This window comes from Typopeltis vanoorti, chromosome 8, assembly GCF_054136105.1.
Source record: "Typopeltis vanoorti isolate ZY-2024b chromosome 8, IOZ_Tvanoo_1.0, whole genome shotgun sequence".
In the NCBI taxonomy this organism is placed as follows: Eukaryota; Metazoa; Arthropoda; class Arachnida; order Uropygi; family Thelyphonidae; genus Typopeltis; species Typopeltis vanoorti.
Genome location: NC_143556.1, coordinates 10,594,668 through 10,614,965, shown reverse-complemented (window position 1 = coordinate 10,614,965; position 20,298 = coordinate 10,594,668). Strand labels below are relative to the sequence as shown.

The 20,298-nt window shown below is 33.3% G+C and overlaps 1 protein-coding gene across 3 annotated transcripts in view; it reads right to left on the bottom strand.

Annotated features, from left to right (window-relative positions):
* The window catches only part of LOC150103728 (rab GTPase-activating protein 1-like), a 473,281-nt gene that overhangs the window by 201,646 nt on the left and 251,337 nt on the right, over nucleotides 1-20,298 (bottom strand). For all 3 annotated transcript variants that reach the window (XM_090397129.1, XM_090397130.1, XM_090397131.1), the window contains one exon: nucleotides 6,760-6,885. In XM_090397129.1, the coding sequence (XP_090253255.1) occupies nucleotides 6,760-6,885 (126 nt within the window). The remainder of the gene's footprint in view (nucleotides 1-6,759; nucleotides 6,886-20,298) is intronic.

Genomic DNA, 20,298 nt, shown 5'->3' with positions numbered 1-20,298 from the left:
CATCACGCGGCGTGTTCTATTTTTAACGATCTATTGTTAGTATTCTAGCTTGCATTTTTTTAAAACTGTTCTTGTAATACCACTGAGGATGGTCTGCTATTTCCAGACTGAAATATTTGGTTAATTAAATATCTTTCTTGTGTTTACGTGCATATATCATTAAGTGTTGATTTTATTTTGTTGAAGGCTATCCAAGCAGCTATTTTTCTTCTTACTATTTCATTTGATATATCATTATTCATTTTTATAGACTGGCCGAGGTAGATGTATTCTTCAACTTTTTCAATGGTGTGAGATTCTAGAGTGATTGTATGATCTTTACAGTATTTGTTTTTCATCCATGTTGTTTTGTCCGGGTGTATTTCCAATCCAATTTTTTGGCAGTTTTGGCTTATGTTATTCAGCATTGATTCTAAGAGTTTGGGTGAGTGAGATATTAATACCACATCATCGGCAAATAATAGGATATTTAACATTTCACCATCAATGTTTATTCCATCTTTCATGTCAATTTTTTGAATGATGTTGTCCAGAGTAGATGTGAAGAGATTAGGTGATAAGACATCGCCCTGACATACTACTCTACTTAAGTTAATTTCAGAGTAGATGTGAAGAGATTAGGTGATAAAACATCACAGTGACGTACTCATCTACTTAAGTTAATTTTAATCGGATGATTGAAAAGGGTGATATTTGTTGTGCCTTCTTTGTAGATATCTTTTATGAGTTGGATGTATATGCTTTTTCTATGCCTTGTTCTATTAAAGCTTGGAATACTGCGTTATGCTCAACAGTGTCCAATGCCTTTTTAAAATCTATAAAAAGAAAACAGTGGGATCTGGTATTCTCTGCATCTTTCTGTTAGCTGAGTAATAGTTTGAATGTGATCTATTGTTGAAAAGCCTTTTTTGAAACCAGCCTGTTCTTTGCAGCTATTTTCGTTGATGGAGGTTTATATTCGTTTAGGATGACTCTGGCGAATATTTTATATGCGTGTGCTAATAGACAGATGGGTCTGTAGTTACTGATGTCTTCTTTATTACCATTTTTATGCAGAATTATGGTCTTTGATGTTTTCCATTCAGTAGGTACTTTCCTTAATTGTATATATCGGGTAAACCTTTCTGCTAAAGCTTTAAAGAGTATTTGCCCACCCATTTTTAATTTATCAGATTTTATACCATCAATTCCTGGTGATCGATCATTTTTCACATGGTAGATAGCCATTTTCACTTCTTCAGGTAGGACAGATGGTATTTCCAAATTTTTGTCTGGTACTGGAGCTGTGATTACTTGTTTAGATGAGTAAAGGTTCTCATAAAACGATTTTACTATTTTTTACATTTCACCTCTATTTGTGTGTCTGTTTCCTTGATTGTCTATGAAGGCTGATGTCTATGATGGTAGTGGTTGCTTCAGATTTATTTCTTTTTCTACTTTTTTAGGCTACTGCGGAGCCTAGCTGCTTCTGCCAATTTTGTTGTTCTATATATGTTATAGTCGTTTTTGATATTCTGCCTCAGTTGTTTACAAATAATTTTATATTCTAGAATATGTAATTCTAGAATATGTACATATGTAAATACATATTACATTTTCTGCTCTGTACAAAATTCCGTAAGCAGTTTAAAGTACCTTATTTCTTTTTAATATTTAAGTTTTAAAAGAGGTAAACCGTGAGTAGACATAACTATACAAATAAATAACGGAAAAACTCACGTAGAAATATTATTTAATAGTATAATTTTCGCCTGTGTGTCACAGGCATCTTCAGTACAATTAGGCACAAAAATTAAACACTAACTGACAATTCCAAAAAGCGCCACCTAAGTAGCTGGTGTAAGATAACTAAAAAAAGATAACTTATAAAGAAGCATGTGAAACTCTACTTCATTCTCCTAACTTAAACAGATCCGAAGGCTTACGTCTATCCCCTTTATGGGAGATAGTACTTTACAAATCAGCTAATCTTTCCTAACTTTTTATTGTATTAATTTTTTTTTTTTTTTTTTGGAAAGTTATTGACCTTTTTAGTTATCTTACACCAGCTACTTAGGTGGCGCTTTTTGGAATTGTCAGTTAGTGTTTAATTTTTGTGCCTAATTGTACTGAAGATGCCTGTGACACACAGGCGAAAATTATACTATTAAATAATATTTCTACGTGAGTTTTTCCGTTATTTATTTTTTAATATTTTTTTTCCTTTAAAAAAAATATTAAAAAGTATCATCATTTATTATTATACATGGTGTTGACATATTTCAGAAGGCTTTTGACCGGGTAAAATACAATAAAATGTTCAATATATTATATAAATTAGACATAGAAGGTCATGTACTTAAGATTATAAAAATGATTTACACCAAACAGAAAATGCAGATGTTTAACTCTGAGACTTCTGAAGTGAAAATAAAAAGAGGAGTTAGACAAGGTTGTATCCTTTCACCAAATCTATTTAATATCTATAGTGAGACAGTGATGATAAAGATTGAAAATCAAAAAACAGGAATTAGTATCAATGGTATAAAATACAACAATCTTAGATATGCTGATGATACCATTCTAATAGCAGAAAACAGAAACAAATTAATCAAATTACTGCAGCTACTAATTGAAGAAGGTAAAGAATTTGGATTAGATATAAATGCAAAAAACACCAAATTTATGAAAATCTCAAAAGAAAGCCGATCCAAGCCAGAAATATTTATAAACAATATGAAAATTGAACATACAACAGAATACAAATATTTAGACACCTACTTTACTGCAGATGGAAAGCAAGATAAAGAAATAAAAATAAGAACAGCCATAGCTAAAGATGTATTCTAGAAAAATAAAGATCTGCTCAGATGTTCTGCGAGTATCGAGACAAAGACAAGAATGATAAGAACATTAGTGTGGCCAATTTTCACATATGGAAGTGAGATCTAGATATTCAAGAAGAAGTAAGTCAACAGATAATAGCCTTTGAAATATGGTGCTATAGGAGAGCTCTGAAAATCCCATGGACAGAACATGTGGCAAAATGTCCTACACAGAATGAGAACACAGAGATCTTTATTACAGGAAATGATCCAGAGAAAGATGAGATTGGCAGGACATGTACTGAGAGGTTCAGCAGGACAGAGGATACTAACAGTTTTAGAAGGAAAAATTATGGGAAAAGGATCAAGAGGCAAAAAATGAAGGACATGGCTTGAAGATATAAGATCATGGACAGGACCACATGGCTATGCAGAAACAAAAAGGAAAGCCACCAAAAGAGAGAACTGGGAGGACATGGTGCTGCACCCTCTCACTGAGGAAGCTACATGAAGAAGGAGAATTGACATATAGATTATATTAATTTGCAGTCCATTATTATGAGGATTAGATTAGAATAATAATAAGAAGAATAAGAATATACCCTATTTGATCACAAAAGAAATGAAGAAATTATGAAAGAATTAAACCAAGAACCAGTAATAGAAAAAATTAAAAAATATAAACATAAATGGATGGAACACGTTCAAAGAATGAAAACAGAAAGATTACCAAAACAAGCCTTAAAGTACAAGCCATTAGGAAAAAGAAAACCAGGACATCCTCTTAAACGATTCAACGATGACTTCTAAGGCCGGAACAGGCCATGTTAGGGCTAAATCCTTGATACGCATGATGATGATGAAGAATAAGAATAATAAGAATTGAATAAGCTGTGGGTGGTGAATTTTGTGGTATACTGGTTTGGCTACAGTGGTGATTAGTCAGAATATAATTCACTTAGTGTTTATTCTCTCCCCCACTTTCAGCAGCAAGTTAATCTATCTCAGAATGTGGCTATGGCAAGTTGGTTTTCCTATGTTTTCCAGTTTTTCTCTCAAAAACATAAAACTGACCTTGAATGCATTTGGTAACAATTAAATTGATATTCTGGTTTCTAAATATCGATTTGGTTAATTAGTGGGTTCATTACCTGGTGCAGACTGAGAAAGATCATGAATTATTGATGGCCGAAGTTAAATTGAAATTAAGGGAGGACAGTATCATATTTTATTTAAATCCTATAAATGAAGCATTTAAAGTAAAGTTGGAAAGAAATCAAAAAGTTTGGATAAGACAGGAAGAGAATTACAAGAACTATGGAAGAAAAAAAATGTACAGTCATAGAGGCAGCAAAGAAGATTAAGTAAAGCAACAAGAAAGAAAGATTGTAAATGGTTGTCAGAAGAAGCTATTCAAATAGCAGAGGAAAGAAGAAAAATGAAACTTCAGAGAAACTAAGAAAGGGGTTAGAGAACTGACTGCAGATTTCCAAAGACAGGCTAGGAAAGATAAGGAAAAACATCTAAATAAAAGGCACAAGGAAATTGAAGAAAGCAATATTATGGGTAGAACAGGAGATCTGTATAGATCTCTATAATAAAATTATAGAGATTAAACAGAAAATAAATGATGTTACAGGAAAGTTTATCCCTAGATTAGGAGTTGTAAAAAGAAATTCAGGAAAATGTCTGATGGAAGAAGAAGCAGTGAAAAAAAGATGGAAAGAGTATGTAGAGCAGGAGTTCCCAACCCTATGCCCGCAGGTACCATGGCGCCCATCGACCAATTTGTGTGTGCCCGCCGCTGTTCAACCGTGTGCCATATAGTTTGAAATAATCATGCAACAATTCATGGCATGCTATATGACGCATGTGTTAATGACACATGATGAGTATTAAATGCATACAATGTAAAGTAGACACGCATTCGAAGTTGTTCATTCCAGTTTAAGAACTGGAATATCATCATATTCTCCTAATTATGAAGCACTGGCCAATGAAATGGAATGCCAAAGATCACACTAACTTACATATATATATTTAAATTTTTATATAATGTAAACTTTTAAGTAATAAAACATTTGATTATAATGTAAACTTTGTATGTATTCATTTAACAAACGAATTTAAAAAATTTGCTTGAAAAAATAGATGGTGCCTGTCGACCTACCGGCATTTTAGAATGTGCTCTAGGAAACAAAAAGGTTGGGAACCCCTGATGTAGAGGATTTGTACAAGAATAATAATAATATTCAAGGAGAATTTGAAAGGAAGAATTTGTTGAGGAACCCATGATAATGAAAAGTGAAGTGATATCAGCAATGGAAGAGATGCCAAAAGGATAAGCACCTAGAGCTGATGGTGTAAAAGTGGAATTATTGAGAGCAATTGGGGATGAAGTAGTGAATATATTGACTGAAATTTGTCAACAGGTTTGGAAGAAAATATACTGGCCTAAAGATTGGAAATCGTCAGTATTTATCCCAATTCCAAAAAAAATCAAATCCCAGAGATCGTGAGAATTATAGAACCATTACATTAAGTTCACATGAAAGTAAAGTCATGCTGAAAGTGATCCAACAAAGGCAGGAGCCATATATGAATAGAGAAATGCCACATGAACAGGCAGGTTTTAAGAGAGGTAGAGGAACTAGAGAACAAATAGCAAACATGAGATGGATTATGGAAAGAACAAGAGAATTTCAGAAGGAAGTATTCATCTATTTTATTGATTATAAGAAAGCTTTTGATTGCATGGATCAACAACAGACTGTTTATTGTAATGAGATCAATGGGAATACCTGAACATCTAATTCTCTTGATAAGAGAGCTGTATGACAAGAAGAAGCCTCAGTAAAAACAGTCTTTGTAGAAACAGTGTTCAAGTGGAAAAAGGGGTACAGCAGGGTTGTATACTGTCACCCTACCTTTTTAATATTTATAGTGAATATATATGAGGATGGCTGATTTAGATAAAGATCCAGCTGGAATTAAGATTGATAGCAGAAAAATAAATATTTTAAGATACAGATGATATGGAGCAGTCAATTCTATTGGTTAAGATAGGAAGTAACAAAGTAGGGCTTAATTTAAACATCAGCAAAACAAAAGTGATGGCTTCTGGCAATTTAAAAATTTATAATAGAGGAAGATAAAATAGAAATCATTGAAAGTTATAATTTACTGGGGTCCAGAATCAGAAATGATGGTAAATGTGAAGATTATATTAAAGAAGGATAGTTACAGGAAAAAAGTGATGTTAAACCTGACAAAAATTATGAAAGACAGAGGTGTGAGTAAGGCCACAAAAGTTAGAATTGTCAAAGCGATAGTATTTCCAGTAGTGATGTATGGATGTGAAAGCTAGATTATTAAGAAGATGGAAAGTAAATTGATTCATCTGAATTATGGGTGTGGAGGAGACTATTAAGAATCCCATGGAATGCAAGAATGACCAGTAAGAAAGTTTTAGAGAATATAAAGACAGAGTGCTCCTTGCAGGCGATGATCACTAAGCAGACGTTGATGTACTTTGGACATATTATGCGAGTTGATGAATCATTGGAAAAAGCAGTTATGTTGGGGAAGATTGAGGAATGAGAAGAAGAGGAAGACCACAAAAGAGTTGGATGGACAACATAAAAAAAAAAAATCTTACCAACTTGAACTTACAATTAAGGAAAGAAAGGACAAGAGGTTGAGTGGGATCAAGAGCCTTTGCTCACAGGATCACCAAGAGTAGAAGAGGACTGGATGGCACATAACTGTTCTATGATTGACTTGCATCTCCTGTTGAAGAGCTGAAAATAATAACAATCATACTAGCTTCTCAGATATCTTCTGAGATGACTCATTCTTCTTAAGAAAATAAAAGTTTATTTACAATATTAATGATGAAGAATACTCAGCTTGCTGAAAAATTAAAAACGTGTCCAAATAAAACAGTTAAAGTTACCTCCATCAGTCTCTCTAACTGATATAACTTCAAATGCAGTTCTTCAAAGCCATGCCGAAACAAGTCTCTCAAATGATATTCAAACATTATTTTAATCAGTACACTAAAAGCTTGTTCTTCTGGCATCTGAAAAATAAATGAAAATAAATAAATATATAATGAAATCTATTAAACAATGCATTTTTGTGAAATAAACAAAAGAAACAAATAATATCTTAAAGGAGAAAATTTCTTAACTAAAAATACAAATACTATGTAAACAGACACTTGTGTATTTGCCATGCAAAATTAAAATAGCATATTAACCACATGATTCTGCTCTATAAATGAAGTGCTATTAGCATATATTACAACAAATTTCAACACCACTGTATAAACATGCCTAACTATTTTTGAATTATAGCATTCAGATAAAAGTGTTCTACTTACTTAGTGAAACTAGAGAACACATATGCTACAGTAAAATAAATTTTAAATTTTATTATTTAAATATTTCATCTTATGTATCATAAGACATCATCAGTACAATTATTGAACAACAATAGTAATTGAATTAGAGAACAGAGTGCATGCTTAAGTTGGAATCCCTCTAGGTATACAGTGATACGTTAACGAATTTAAACTATTGGGCTGAAATTAAATTAATTAAATAAAATATATAAGAGATATATTTATTTAATACAACTGAAGATAACAATTTCCTAAACTTTTGGAATAGTGAGACAGTCATTACGATTGAGATTAGGGTTATCAAGTAGGACTTCGATACTTTATATAAACGTTCGTCTTTATATCAAGCGGCTTAGCGTTTTGCATTCAGTAGTTGATTATCTTTTGGTTTATTATTGGATTATATCCATTTAGTAAGGCTGTTTCTTTGATTATTTCCAATTCTTGTTTTAGAATCTTCAAAAAAAAAAAATCTTATGTGCTCTAGACCTAGGGATTTTATGATGCCATATTTTTGAGATGGATAGCTGATGTATTGTGGATATAACAACCTGAAAAAGTTGTTTTTGGTAGGCAAAAGTGGAAATGGATCCATCTTGCTTACACTGAATGTCTACATCAAAATAGTTCTTCTGAAGAATCTCTAAAACAAGAATTGGAAATAGTCAAAGAAACAACCTTACTAACTGGATATAATCCAATAATAACCCAAAAAATAATCAACCACTCTCTTATACAGCAACCCAGACAAGAAGAAGCTCACAGAACTCCTATACCATATTATATGTTATAGGAGTTACCATATACTCATTGCTACCTATAAACCCATCAACCAAATTCATAACCTGCTACTTTCTCTAAAAGACAAACTCTCACCAATGATGCCACCTGGCATATACCAAGTACCATATTCATGTAACTTGTCTTACTATGGATAAACAAGAAGATCTATAAATAAACATATCTCTGAATATCAAGACATTCTTATCAAACCTCACAAATCTGGCCTTGCACAATATGGAATTGAAAATGCTAACCACAGGATCCATTGACAAAATGGTTGCTACATAGATTCATATATAAACATAAACGTTTATATAAACAAAGTACTGAAGCCCTACTTGATAGTCCTAATCTCGATCGTGATGACTTCCTCATTATTCCAAAAGTTTGGGAAATTGTTATCCTCAATTATATTAAATAAATTTATATCTTATATATTTTAATTTAATTTCATCCCAACAGTTTTAATCCATTAATGCATGACTGTATACCTAGAGGGATTCCAATTAAGCATGCATTTTACTGTTTTCTAATTCGATTCCTATTGTTGTTCGATAATTGTATTGATGAGTCTTAGGATATAAAAGACGAAATATTTACATACTAAAATTTGAAATTTATTTTACTGTGGCATCCATGCTATTCTCTAGTTATGGACACTCCACAGGTGTCATTATACAAGAAAAACAAAAAAAGAAATGAAAAAAAAACTTAATGAAGTTAATTCAGATATACATTTACCAAACATGTATGCCATAGTCAAGTAATTATTTATTAATCACATATATTTCATTTTATGTATCATGAAATAAATTCAGTGTAAGAAAAAAAAAAAAATGATATTATTATTAACAGAGCTCAACAAATCTGCTTGCTCACTTGCCCATGGTAAGTATCTGCAGAATATACAAAATATATTTTCTTATTTAATAAAAAATAACTTTTAAAACAAAATAATTTTTCAATTTTAAGAAAACACAGAAGAATATGCATAATATAAAGGACCATTCCAGCAACAAAAATTAATGTAACAAAAAGAAAAGAATAGTTTCTGAAAAATCACACTTTGTTTTTAGTATTGTTCCTATTCTTATTTATTATTATTCTTGGATTGGTTCTCACAAAAAGGCAATGCTCTCCAAACAATGAAACAGCCATTAAAAATGGGGAGGGGGGAGGGAATCTTCAAAGAGTACATTTATTTCTTGGCAAATAGGATTTTGCATAATTTGTTGAGTATTGATTACTAACACCAGACCTCCATGGAGTCAAAAGACTCATCCTGGGAGATACACACTGTTACACACAAAACCCATCAAAACCATGCTTTAAATTCATTCAATGTATTCTCATTCATAACAATGTCAAGCAATGCATTCCAATTAGCAACCACTCTCCATAAAGAGAACCTGCTCCTTATGCCCTTGCTCACACTTCTTATACAGCTTCTACAGATATACCCTTGTTCTACTCCCTTCTCCCATTTTTCTTAAAATGGGAGAAGGGAGTAGAACATTGCTGGAAACTGTATAAAGAGGGTAGGGGATGTGAGTGAGAAGCAGGTTTTTTTTCATACAGAGTTGTGAATGATTGAAATGCCTTGCCTGAGAGTGTGGTGTCTGCAGAGAATTTGAGTGTGTTTAAAGCACAGTATGATGAGTTGTGTGTATGATAAAAGGTAATGATAATAATAATTATCATTACCATAAGTAATGATAATAATAATAATTAACCTGGGCAAAAACCCTTTACTAACTTAAATGTCTCAATCCTCTCTCTTCCTCATTCGAAAGGTTCTGCAAACTGCATTCCCTCAATCTGTCTTCATATACTACATTACAAACACCACTTACCACGATTTCAATATGCTGTCAGTATGGGCAAAAGTTAATGAGTATCAGTTTAATGTCAAGAAATGTAAAGTTATGCATTTTGGGGTAAATATATTACAAGACATATATCACATTGATGGCACTGTACTTCAGGAAATAGACAAAGCTAGAGGTTTAGGGGTGGTTGCAGACAGAGAGTTAAAGTTTAGAGGACATATTGCTAAGGTAGCCCATAAGATTACTTGGCTAGTAAAGAAGTGATTAGTCAGTGTTCTCAGGATCTTTCCAATATATCCTCATCACCATGAAAACCAGAGAGACTATTGCTGTTTAATTTATACATAAATGATATAGAAAATAACCTGAAAGGAAATATTCAGTTGTTCTGATGATGCAAAATTAGGTAGAGTAATAGTTTATCAAGGCAATGTGGAGAGCTTGCAGGACGATTTCAATAGGCTGTCAGTATGGGTAAAAGTTAATGGGTATCAGTTTAATGTCAAGAAACTTAAAGTTATGCATTTTGGGGTAAATAGATTAAACGTGAATCACATTGATAGCACTGTACTTCAGGAAATAGACAAAGCTAGAGATTTAGGGGTGGTGGCAGACAGAGAGTTAAAGTTTAAAGGACATATTGCTAAGGTAGCCCATAAGATTACTTGGCTAGTGAAGTGGAGGCTAACCTAACCACCATCAGATAGCCTCCACTTTACCCATGAGCTCTGAAGATGACACACAGTCGAAACAGCTCACACTCACACCCAGTGGTGGGATTCAGCTGGTTTGCACTGGTTTGGCAGAACCGATACCAAATTTTTTGTTGAGTTCGGCCAGCCGGTTGTTAAAATGGCACATAATCAGGGTTCTCAATGTGAAAATCACAAATTTACATTCCTTACTCTTTTTTAATGTTCATCTGCACAAGAGCGTATTCTAAGCACCCGTAGTAATGTTCATTCCATCCATAGGTGAAAAAAATTAGATGAAACTATGCTTGTAATATTTATTTATAAAATAATAAATAAATCAGTTAACGCCTTTTATTCCCTTACAGGGAAGTAGGCAAGGTCTTTATACCCTATTTAGCTTTTGGAGACTCAGTGGGCAGTTCAATCTCCACCAGTAGCCAATCAGAGATAGCTGGCTCATGTCTATCACTAATTATAGCAGCCACCGATGAAGAAGCTGGCAAACAAGTGCTGCCATCTCTTAGTACCTAACCCTAACAAGATATGGTACTGTCTGAAATAACGTGGGTACTATGATCAATTTTCTTGAGTTTACAGGAGGAAAAACCTGCTTGCCAGTACCAGAGATAGACTAACTCGGGAATCGGTCGAAGAAAGGCTTATAAAAAGTTCCTCCAGTTGGCGATCAGACTTGAACTTAAGTCTGACTTTGAGCGAATAAGGGCAGAGAAAGCAAGTGCCACTTCCACTGAGCTACACAGGCCTTATATTTATTTATCCATTTCATAAAACTTGTTATACCTTTAATGAAATACTACATTTTTATTCCCTCATGTTTGTTACTTCAGTAAACAAGCATATAAGGTAAAGAGAAAAAGTGCCAAACATCCAGGGGATGACACGCTGTCATTTGTTTCAGCTTTGTGTTACTCCCAAAATTCCCACGAGATATTATGAGTGCGCTGGTGTTTCCTGATTGGTAAAACCAATAGGAAGCTAGGACACAATGAATCAATAGAAATATAGATTTCAAGGGTTATCTTATCGCCCCTTTCGGAAGCTGTGGAAAAAATTGTGATAAAAACTGCATTTTTTTTATCACACCTGTGACAAACAAGTTTGTCGTACACATTATTCTATCATATTTAATCTGTATAGCCTATGCCATTTATTAATTCAGCAAGAAATTTTCGTTTAGTATCGATAAAATGAAGAAATGTATGCTCTGACTAATGTTTATCAATAGTATAAGCACAGTGCTTTGTTTATAAAAGTTTATGATATGACCACACGTGGACAGAACCAGTAAAAATATTCAAATATATAAGCACATCTCCGCTCCTGCTCTATAATATATTAAAATAAAACATTTTTTAATTTTTTGCAGTAGCCTTAAAAGGATGAAAAGGCAACAACATTTGACAGATTTTTTCAATAAGAAACCAAAATCGGAATCTGTTGTATCAGAATTGGCCTTGGATGGTACAAAACAGTCACAAGCAAAACTACTCCAACTTGAAGTAAGCAGCACGTCAATTATTAAAATAAAAAACGATAACTCCAAAATTGAAAATAATCTTCCTGAATGCTAGACAGTGCAACAATATAACAATTTTAAAGAAAAATATGACGGACTAATTTCTAACAGAAAGTTAGGTTGCGAGTATTGTGTAAAATATGACTTTATAAAAGAGAAAAGTGTTCATGTGTCAAAAGAATGGAAATGTTTTCAGATTGAGGCATCAGGGAAAAATAAAGAGATACAACAAGCTTCTCTAAGGAAAAAAATGAAAGAACATTTTTCATCAAAAGTTCATAACAGTAAAGAGAACTTAAAACAATGCAAGCAGGATTCAATAACAAAAGTAATAGATATGATGAATGAAAAATATTTAAGTACTACTTGTAAAGTATTTAATACAGTTTACAGCCTGGCAAAAAGATATAAACCGTTTACAGACATAGAAGATGAGATAGAAGTGTAAATTAAAACTGGATTAGATTCTCGTAAAACTGTTGTGAAAGGTAGTTGATTTCGTTGCAAAGGAAATTAAAAAAGAAATATTTAATAAAATTATTGAAAATAACCTGAAAATATGTTTGATTATTGACGAAGCTTCAATGATATCCTGCAAACCATTTATTATACTTTTCTTAAAAATTTAGGATTCAGTTACATCACCAATAATTTTGGTTGAACTAGTTGAATTGGAAAAACAAGATAATAATGTTGGGTTTACTAAGAACTACCTAGAAAAAAATTTAATAGGATTTTGCTCCAATGGTGCCAGCGTTATGCTTCGGAGAAAATCTGGAGTGAGCATTAGGATTGCAAAAAGAGTTTCCAAACATACTAATATGGCACTGTTTAAACCATCGCCTCCATCTTGTTTTAGATGATTCAATAAAGGAAAAAAAGCAAGTAAATCGTTTAAAAATATTTATTGATAAGATATATACTATTTTTCATCAATCCAATAAGAACCAGATTGAACTTTCCAAAATATCCAAACAACTTGAAATTGAAATTATAAAGATTGGTAGAGTTTTGGGACCAAGATGGGCTGCCTGTAGTTTAAGGTCAACCCTAGCTGTGTGGCATGCTTATCCAGTGCTACATCACTATTTTTATTCAAATAAAAAGTACTTAGGTATGGCTGCCCATCTTCAAAATATATATTTTATAACTGATTTGGCATTGATGATTGATATTTTAAATGAAATTTCTCTTCTTTCAAATGCACTACAAGCAAGAAATATAGACATAATAAAGGCTGAAAAACTTGTGATAAGATCTATTAAAGCATTTCAAATGCTTGGAAAGGGTCCATACAAAAAAAAAAAGCTGATGAATTAATTACTTCAGGAACCTTCAAAAATACAAAATTTGTAGAAAATCATCGATTTGTCGGGCTTCCTCAGGAAAGACTTTTAGAAAACACTAACGAATTTGAAAAAAAAAAAAAAAAACTAATGGATTGTGAACATTTAAAAGTAAGTTGTAGCCAATTTCAAGACAGGAATAAATTACAATTTCTCAATTTTTTTGGAGCTAGATTACTGGAATACTGAAGAAGTACTAGTTCCATGGAAAGCAGCTGAAGAACAATTGCTCATATTTAATGACATTTTTAATTACCAAATTGATATTAATGATTATCGAGATTTCGTGGAAAACGTTTCAAAAAATTCCCAGAATTATGCAATTCCTGAAAGTGTTCAAAGAGCTAAAAATATTGTCAAACAGTTGCTGTAAGTTCAACAGAAGCAGAAAGGGGTTTTTCAAAGATGAACATAATATGTTCAGATTGCCTAACTGTTTCTAATATATCAAACACAATGACTATTAGTCTAATCGGCCTACCTCTAAAGGAATCGAATCCTACTCCTACAGTGAAAAGATGGTTAAGGATAAATCACAAAGCCGATGATGCTCAGATAAAAGCGAAGAAAATTGCAAGTGAGGATACCAATCAAGAAGCAATGTGGAAATATCTTAAATAACAGTTTTATTGATTTTTGTTAGGTATTATTTAATATTTTTTCATTAATATTAATGAAAACTCTTTCTTATAACATAATCTAGTTTTGTGTATCTCTTTTATTGTTCTTATTTAAGTATTAACTGTATGAAATAATAAACTACCTTTCAGTATATCATTTTTTTATACTTAAAACGGTCATGAGGGCAGCAAACCGATTGTTAAATTATTTGAATCCCACCACTGCTCACACCCCATTACTCCCACCATAATCTTGTTTTGTCATATTCTATCCTTCTCCTTTCCCCAAAAAAATTTTCTATCTTTCACCTTCTTCCCAAAGAATTAACAGCCCACCCTTCAAACCTGGGTTTTAAACTTGCATACCTTTGTCTTATCTGCAATTCTCCCACATCTTTCTATCTCCACATTTCCAACCCTCCCTTCCTTTCAGTCATACTTCAGCAGTAATAGATAAATGTTTATTGCCATATGCTCAACAAGAAGACAACCAGGAACATCTTACAAAGGTGTCTAAAATTTTTCCTTCCTTATATTCTTCATGTACTTATGTCTTTAAAACATCAGTAATGCCCTAAAAATTGAATAAAATGACATCGTAAAAGGGGTACTACTAAAGAAAATAGGCAAAATAGCCATAAAAATTAATATTAATTTAGAGGAATAACATGGAAAATTTTTCAGAAATAATATCTAAATCACAACAGTTTCAGAACAGATCCCTGTGGCACACCACTAGTGACTTTCCTCTTATGGGATACTGTATCCCCCATTACAAAACTTGCTGTACCTATCTGAGAGCCAGTGGCATACCCAACTCACTAATGTATCACCCAATCCCATCTGCTCCAGTTTAGTTACCAACTTTAAAGTGTGAAAATCTATCAAAAGCCTTTGTAAAATCAAAAGCTACCACTATATAAGTGTCTCTGGTCCAAAACATTCATCACCTTGTACATAACCAAGTGTGTAAAAGACAATCTGCCATTAAAAAAGCCTATGCTGACAAGCATAGAGAATACTGTTGTTGTCAATCCACTCTTGTATTCTAGTTCTCACCAATCTTTTCAGTACCTTAACTACAACTCTCAATATACAGATCAACCTAAAATCAGTAGCCTCTGCCTTATCACCACCTTTGTGAAGGGGAGAAATTTTACCTTCATTCTATTCCTTTGGGACTTGTCCTGTTGAAAAAATCATTATACAGGCAGGCCAAGGACGACACTGACTCCCTGGAACATTCATACAGGAGCAATGTCTCATCAAGACCCTATTGTCTTATTGACATTTAGCTTATTTAACTCCTCATACAAGAAATAGAAGAATATCAGCAAAATTGGCTACACCACATAGAAAGGATGAATAACAATAGGATTCCCAAACTTACAGGAAGAAGAGACTGTGGACGTCCAAGACTCAGATGGAAAGACCAACTTCATCTGCAGAGCAGGAATGGAACAGGACATAAAAAGCCTATACCTGAATTGCTCAGACAAAAACGACGAACTCTTCATATACTTCTTGATTGCTCACTAGTAAGTTTCTTTCGTTACATTCTGCACACTTAAGCTTCTGATTTCACACAGAGGATGTAGAACCATTATGAACAGCTCACTGAATACCTAGACTATGTCCTCAGCAGCAGTTGCCAATCTCACACTTTCCTCCATTAACATTATCTTGCCATAATCATTCTTCTTTCTGTTTGCCACATATCAAATATGCTTCCAGTTTTTCTTGGCCTAATTTGCTAATTTCTGCTCGTACTGCACTCTTCCTGTTCTTACCAACTAAGTCACCTCCTGGTATGCTCTTTATACTCTTCATGCAAAACATTACAATTATTTAACTTGTTCCAAAAAAAAAAATAGGATAACATGGGATAACTTCATAGCAAAATTGAAAACAGATCTTAATGAAGAGACCAAATACATACAAAATTCTAAGCAATGTAAAGGAGGTAAAAGAAAAAGTGAAACTTGAAATAATCAAAGAGAAAACCTGGATGGACTTCTTTCGAAACTCATGGTAAGATAGTAACGAACATGCAACTGACATAATGCTGACTAACTGCTAACTATACAGTGCAAGAATAACCTTAGAGATCTAACAAGCAATATAGCAAAGCAAATCAGGAAAATCCTCTGGAGAACATGGAATAAATAAAGGACTTATAAAATATGCTGGCATCTTATTCATCAAATGACTTTTAAAATTATTTAATATCTGGCAGCAAGGAAAAATCTCAAAGTTGAAATAAGGCAATTATCATCCCAATATATATTAAAACGGCAAGAAGTGCAACTGTGAAAACTACAGAGGAATAAGTCTTCTAAATACTGGTTAGAAGTTCATCATCAAATTTCTGATATATATACCCTCAAGTGGTGTACAGGATATTATAGTAATACATGAAAAATTTACATCATTACTAACTTCCTATCTACAATTTTCCTCTAAATCAGTCTGTTACCTGTCAAGACTCCAATATTATCAGATCTTATATTTCTGTCTTCTAAGGCACTTTTTACTGTGTCAATCCACCTAGATCTTGGTCTTCCTCTGGGTCTTTTTCCTGCAGCCTAGAAAATAACACTTGTTTTTCTAATCTTTCCTCTCCCATTCTGTTCAAGTGACCGTATCACCTGATATTAAGACATTAAGAGTGCTAACAATGTTATTAGGCCATTAGGTTGCTGCTCTATTTTTTCTCAAAACCCTCATATCTGTGGTCTCTTGTCTTGGCTCAAGTGCTTTATTTCTAACCCAACTCTCAGATTCATAAGTTTAAATTGGTTTGAAACACTGTCTTGTATTTAGTGTTAATTAAGTGTTATGACTAATTTCTCTCTTATTCAATATAAGTTTATTAGGTTGACTTCCTACGATACCAGCTTTGCTAAATCTGTTTGTCTATTTCCATATTTAACCACCCTACCAGCCAAGGTGGATGAAATAACCAGCCCACCCTAGCATTTTTCATGTATCAAAACTTAATCGGCATTCTACCTTTTATCATGTAATTACCCTTAACGGCAATTTTAGAGCCATTAGCTGATGAACTTTCTTTACTTGTACGGTTACTTGGAATTTCCTTTACTGTCCTATGATGTTTGACCTTTTTTGCTACAAAATTTATTTATTGTCTCTTCCCAAAAATAAAAAGTGTCAAGACCCCAATTTTCACATGTGCAAAAATAAATAACCAATCCTGAAATGACCACAGATCAGCCTTTGGAATGAATCAATTTAGTAGTAGTAAATATGCTGTCTTATTCTTCAAATTGGTGCAACGGAACAAGACAACTTTATGTTATTTCGCTTTACTGACAGCACAGAAATCTCCCCCGCAGATTTTCAAATGTATGTTTGTATTGAAAATGTCAAATATTTATATTTTTAAATAACATTTATTGAAATAAATGACCTTTTGATTTCTTTCCTTGCAAAATACATTATATGGATCATCACCTTTCAGTTATAGATATGAATTTGTTTTTATCATCATCAAATTGCTGATATATACCCTCAAGGGGTGTACAGGATATGATAGTACTACATGAAAAATTTACATCATTATTAACTTCCTATCTACAATTTTCCTCCAAATCAGTCTGTTACCTGTCAAGACCCCAATATTATCGGGTTTTATATTTCTGTCTTCTAAGGCACTTTTTACTGTATCAATCCACCTACATCTTGGTCTTCCTCTGGGTCTTTTTCCTGCCAACCTGGCAGAGAACACTTATTTTGCTAATCTTTCCTCGCCCATTCTGTTTAAGTGACCACACCACCTGAGATTTAGCTCTGCTAATGCATTCCTGGATGCCTCATTTTTAATATGATATTGCCATTGATGCCATCTGTTTGTGCCCCTAATCTTTCTCAGGACTCTCATATCTGCAGTCTCTAGTCTTTGGTCAAGTGTTTTACTTCTGACCCAGCTCTCAGATCCATAAGTTAAAACTGGTTTGAACACTGTCTTGTATACAGCTAATTTAGTGTTTTGGCTAATTTCTCTCTTATTCCATTCAGGTTTTTCGTCCTGTAAACTCAAGAAAATCGACCATAGAACCCACATTACTTCAGACATTAAATATATTCTGTTAGGGTTAGGGACCACGAAATGGCGGCACTTGCTAAGCCGTCTCTCTTCACTGCATGCTGCTTAATTAGTGATAGCCTTGGGCCAGCTATCTCTGATTAGGTACAAGTGGAGATTGAACTCCCACTCAGTCTCCAAAAGTTAGATAGGGCTAAAACAGCCTCTCCTACTCCCTATATATGGGAATAAAAAGGCTGATTTTTTTTTTTTTTAGTCTAAGCAAGTGGAAAAAACTTTCAACATCTTACTCTAATCTAGAGTAATTTAATAATACGGTGTGACACCGTATTATTAAATTTTGGCAACTGGCATATGGAAATATGACTTCTGCATTGCTTCAACCTTGGTATCACCTCTGAGTCTGGCTCCAACTGAAGAGACCTCAATAAAGTTCGAAACCGGTCTGGGTAGTGACCTCTTCCTATAATGCATAGCATTATACATGTCCACAAGGAGATGTGCTTTGCATTATGGGATACTAAGGAAACTGATGAGAATTCAGTCCACCTTTGCCACGAGTTGCCCCAGCCTGAAGATACTTCAGGTGCAAACTTTGTTTGCTTACACTTAGATAAAGGATTAAACTAAATATATAAAATTGTTATGTTTCACTATTCTTAATAATCTCCTGATATCCATTTCTTACATTTTCCTTATGTCAAACTAAATCAACTGTTCCCACAACCACCACTAATTCTCTTGCTCCTGGAAAGCAGACCTTATGTACTCTCTCATTAACCAATTTTCTAATAATGGCACTACCATACACTGCTATTTTCAATCATCACATTGTTTCCACTACATGTCTAATATCACCTCACATATTCCTCATTTCATTTTGAACAACTCTATCTTCAAATCTTGCATACTGGCAATTTTGTAAAGTATACCAGCATTGGATATAATATAATTTAAAAATATAACTTCTTGTGAATATAATTGCCAAGAAATTATATTTGCCATACACTGCTGAATGCACAAAGCTCAACAATCAAGTAGCTTAATTAAGCTATAAAAAATAAACAATCATTATCATCAAGTTCCTGCCATGTACCCTCAAGGGGTGTACAGGATATGATAGTACTACATGAAAAACTTACATCGTTACTTACCTCCTACCTACAATTTTCCTCCAAATCAGTCTGTTACTTGTCAGGACTCCAACATTATCAGATCTTATATTTCTATCATCTAAGGCAGAAGTTCTCAAACGTTTTAAATTTTGAACCACATAAATAAGAATCAAAAAATATATGTACCGCCATAAAAGTATATGTATCACCATATATTTATCCACCATGGAACAGCTAATCATTACAGTTTTAAAATACATTTTTCTGAACATTTATTTAAATATTTTCTGTAAAAACTGTACCACCAATAATAACGTAATGTACCATTAGGGTCCTTGTACCACAGCTTGAGAAACGATGGTCTAAGGCACTTTGTACCATATCAATCCACCTATATCTTGGTCTTCCTCTGGGTCATTTTGCTGCCAACCTGGCAGAGAACACTTGTTTTGCTAATCTTTCTTCGCCCATTCTGTTTAAGTGACCATACCAGCTGAGATTAGCTCTGCTAGCACATTCCTGGATGCTGACAATGTCAAGTTCTTTCCTAATATCCATCCACATTTTTTAATATGATATTGCCATTGATGCCATCTGTGCCTCTAATCTTTCTCAAGATTCTCGTATCTGTGGTCTCTAGACTTTGGTCAAGTGTCTCACTTCTGGTCCAGCTCCATAAGTTAAAATTGGTTTGAACACTCTTGCATACAGCTAATTTAGTGTTCTGACTTATTTCTATCATATTCCGTATGAATTTATTCAATTGACTTCATACCATACCAGCTTTGTTGATTCTTTACCATCTTCACTAAAAATTGTGCCTAATTAGCTGAAATGTTTTACTTGTTCCAAAGGTTCACCGTTCACAATGCAGTTGACATTTTCAACAATTCTGCCTATTTTCATTGTCTTCATCTTTTTAATGCTGACCTTCATACCATATCTATTCCAAGTTATTCAATTTAGTCAGAAAAGCTTGCAGACTTGTAGTGGATTTATTTAGAAGTATAACATCATCTGCATAAAGCAAAGAGCTGACATTAACATCTCGAATTTTGATATCAAGTTTAATACCACTTTCCTTCATAATGTGATCCA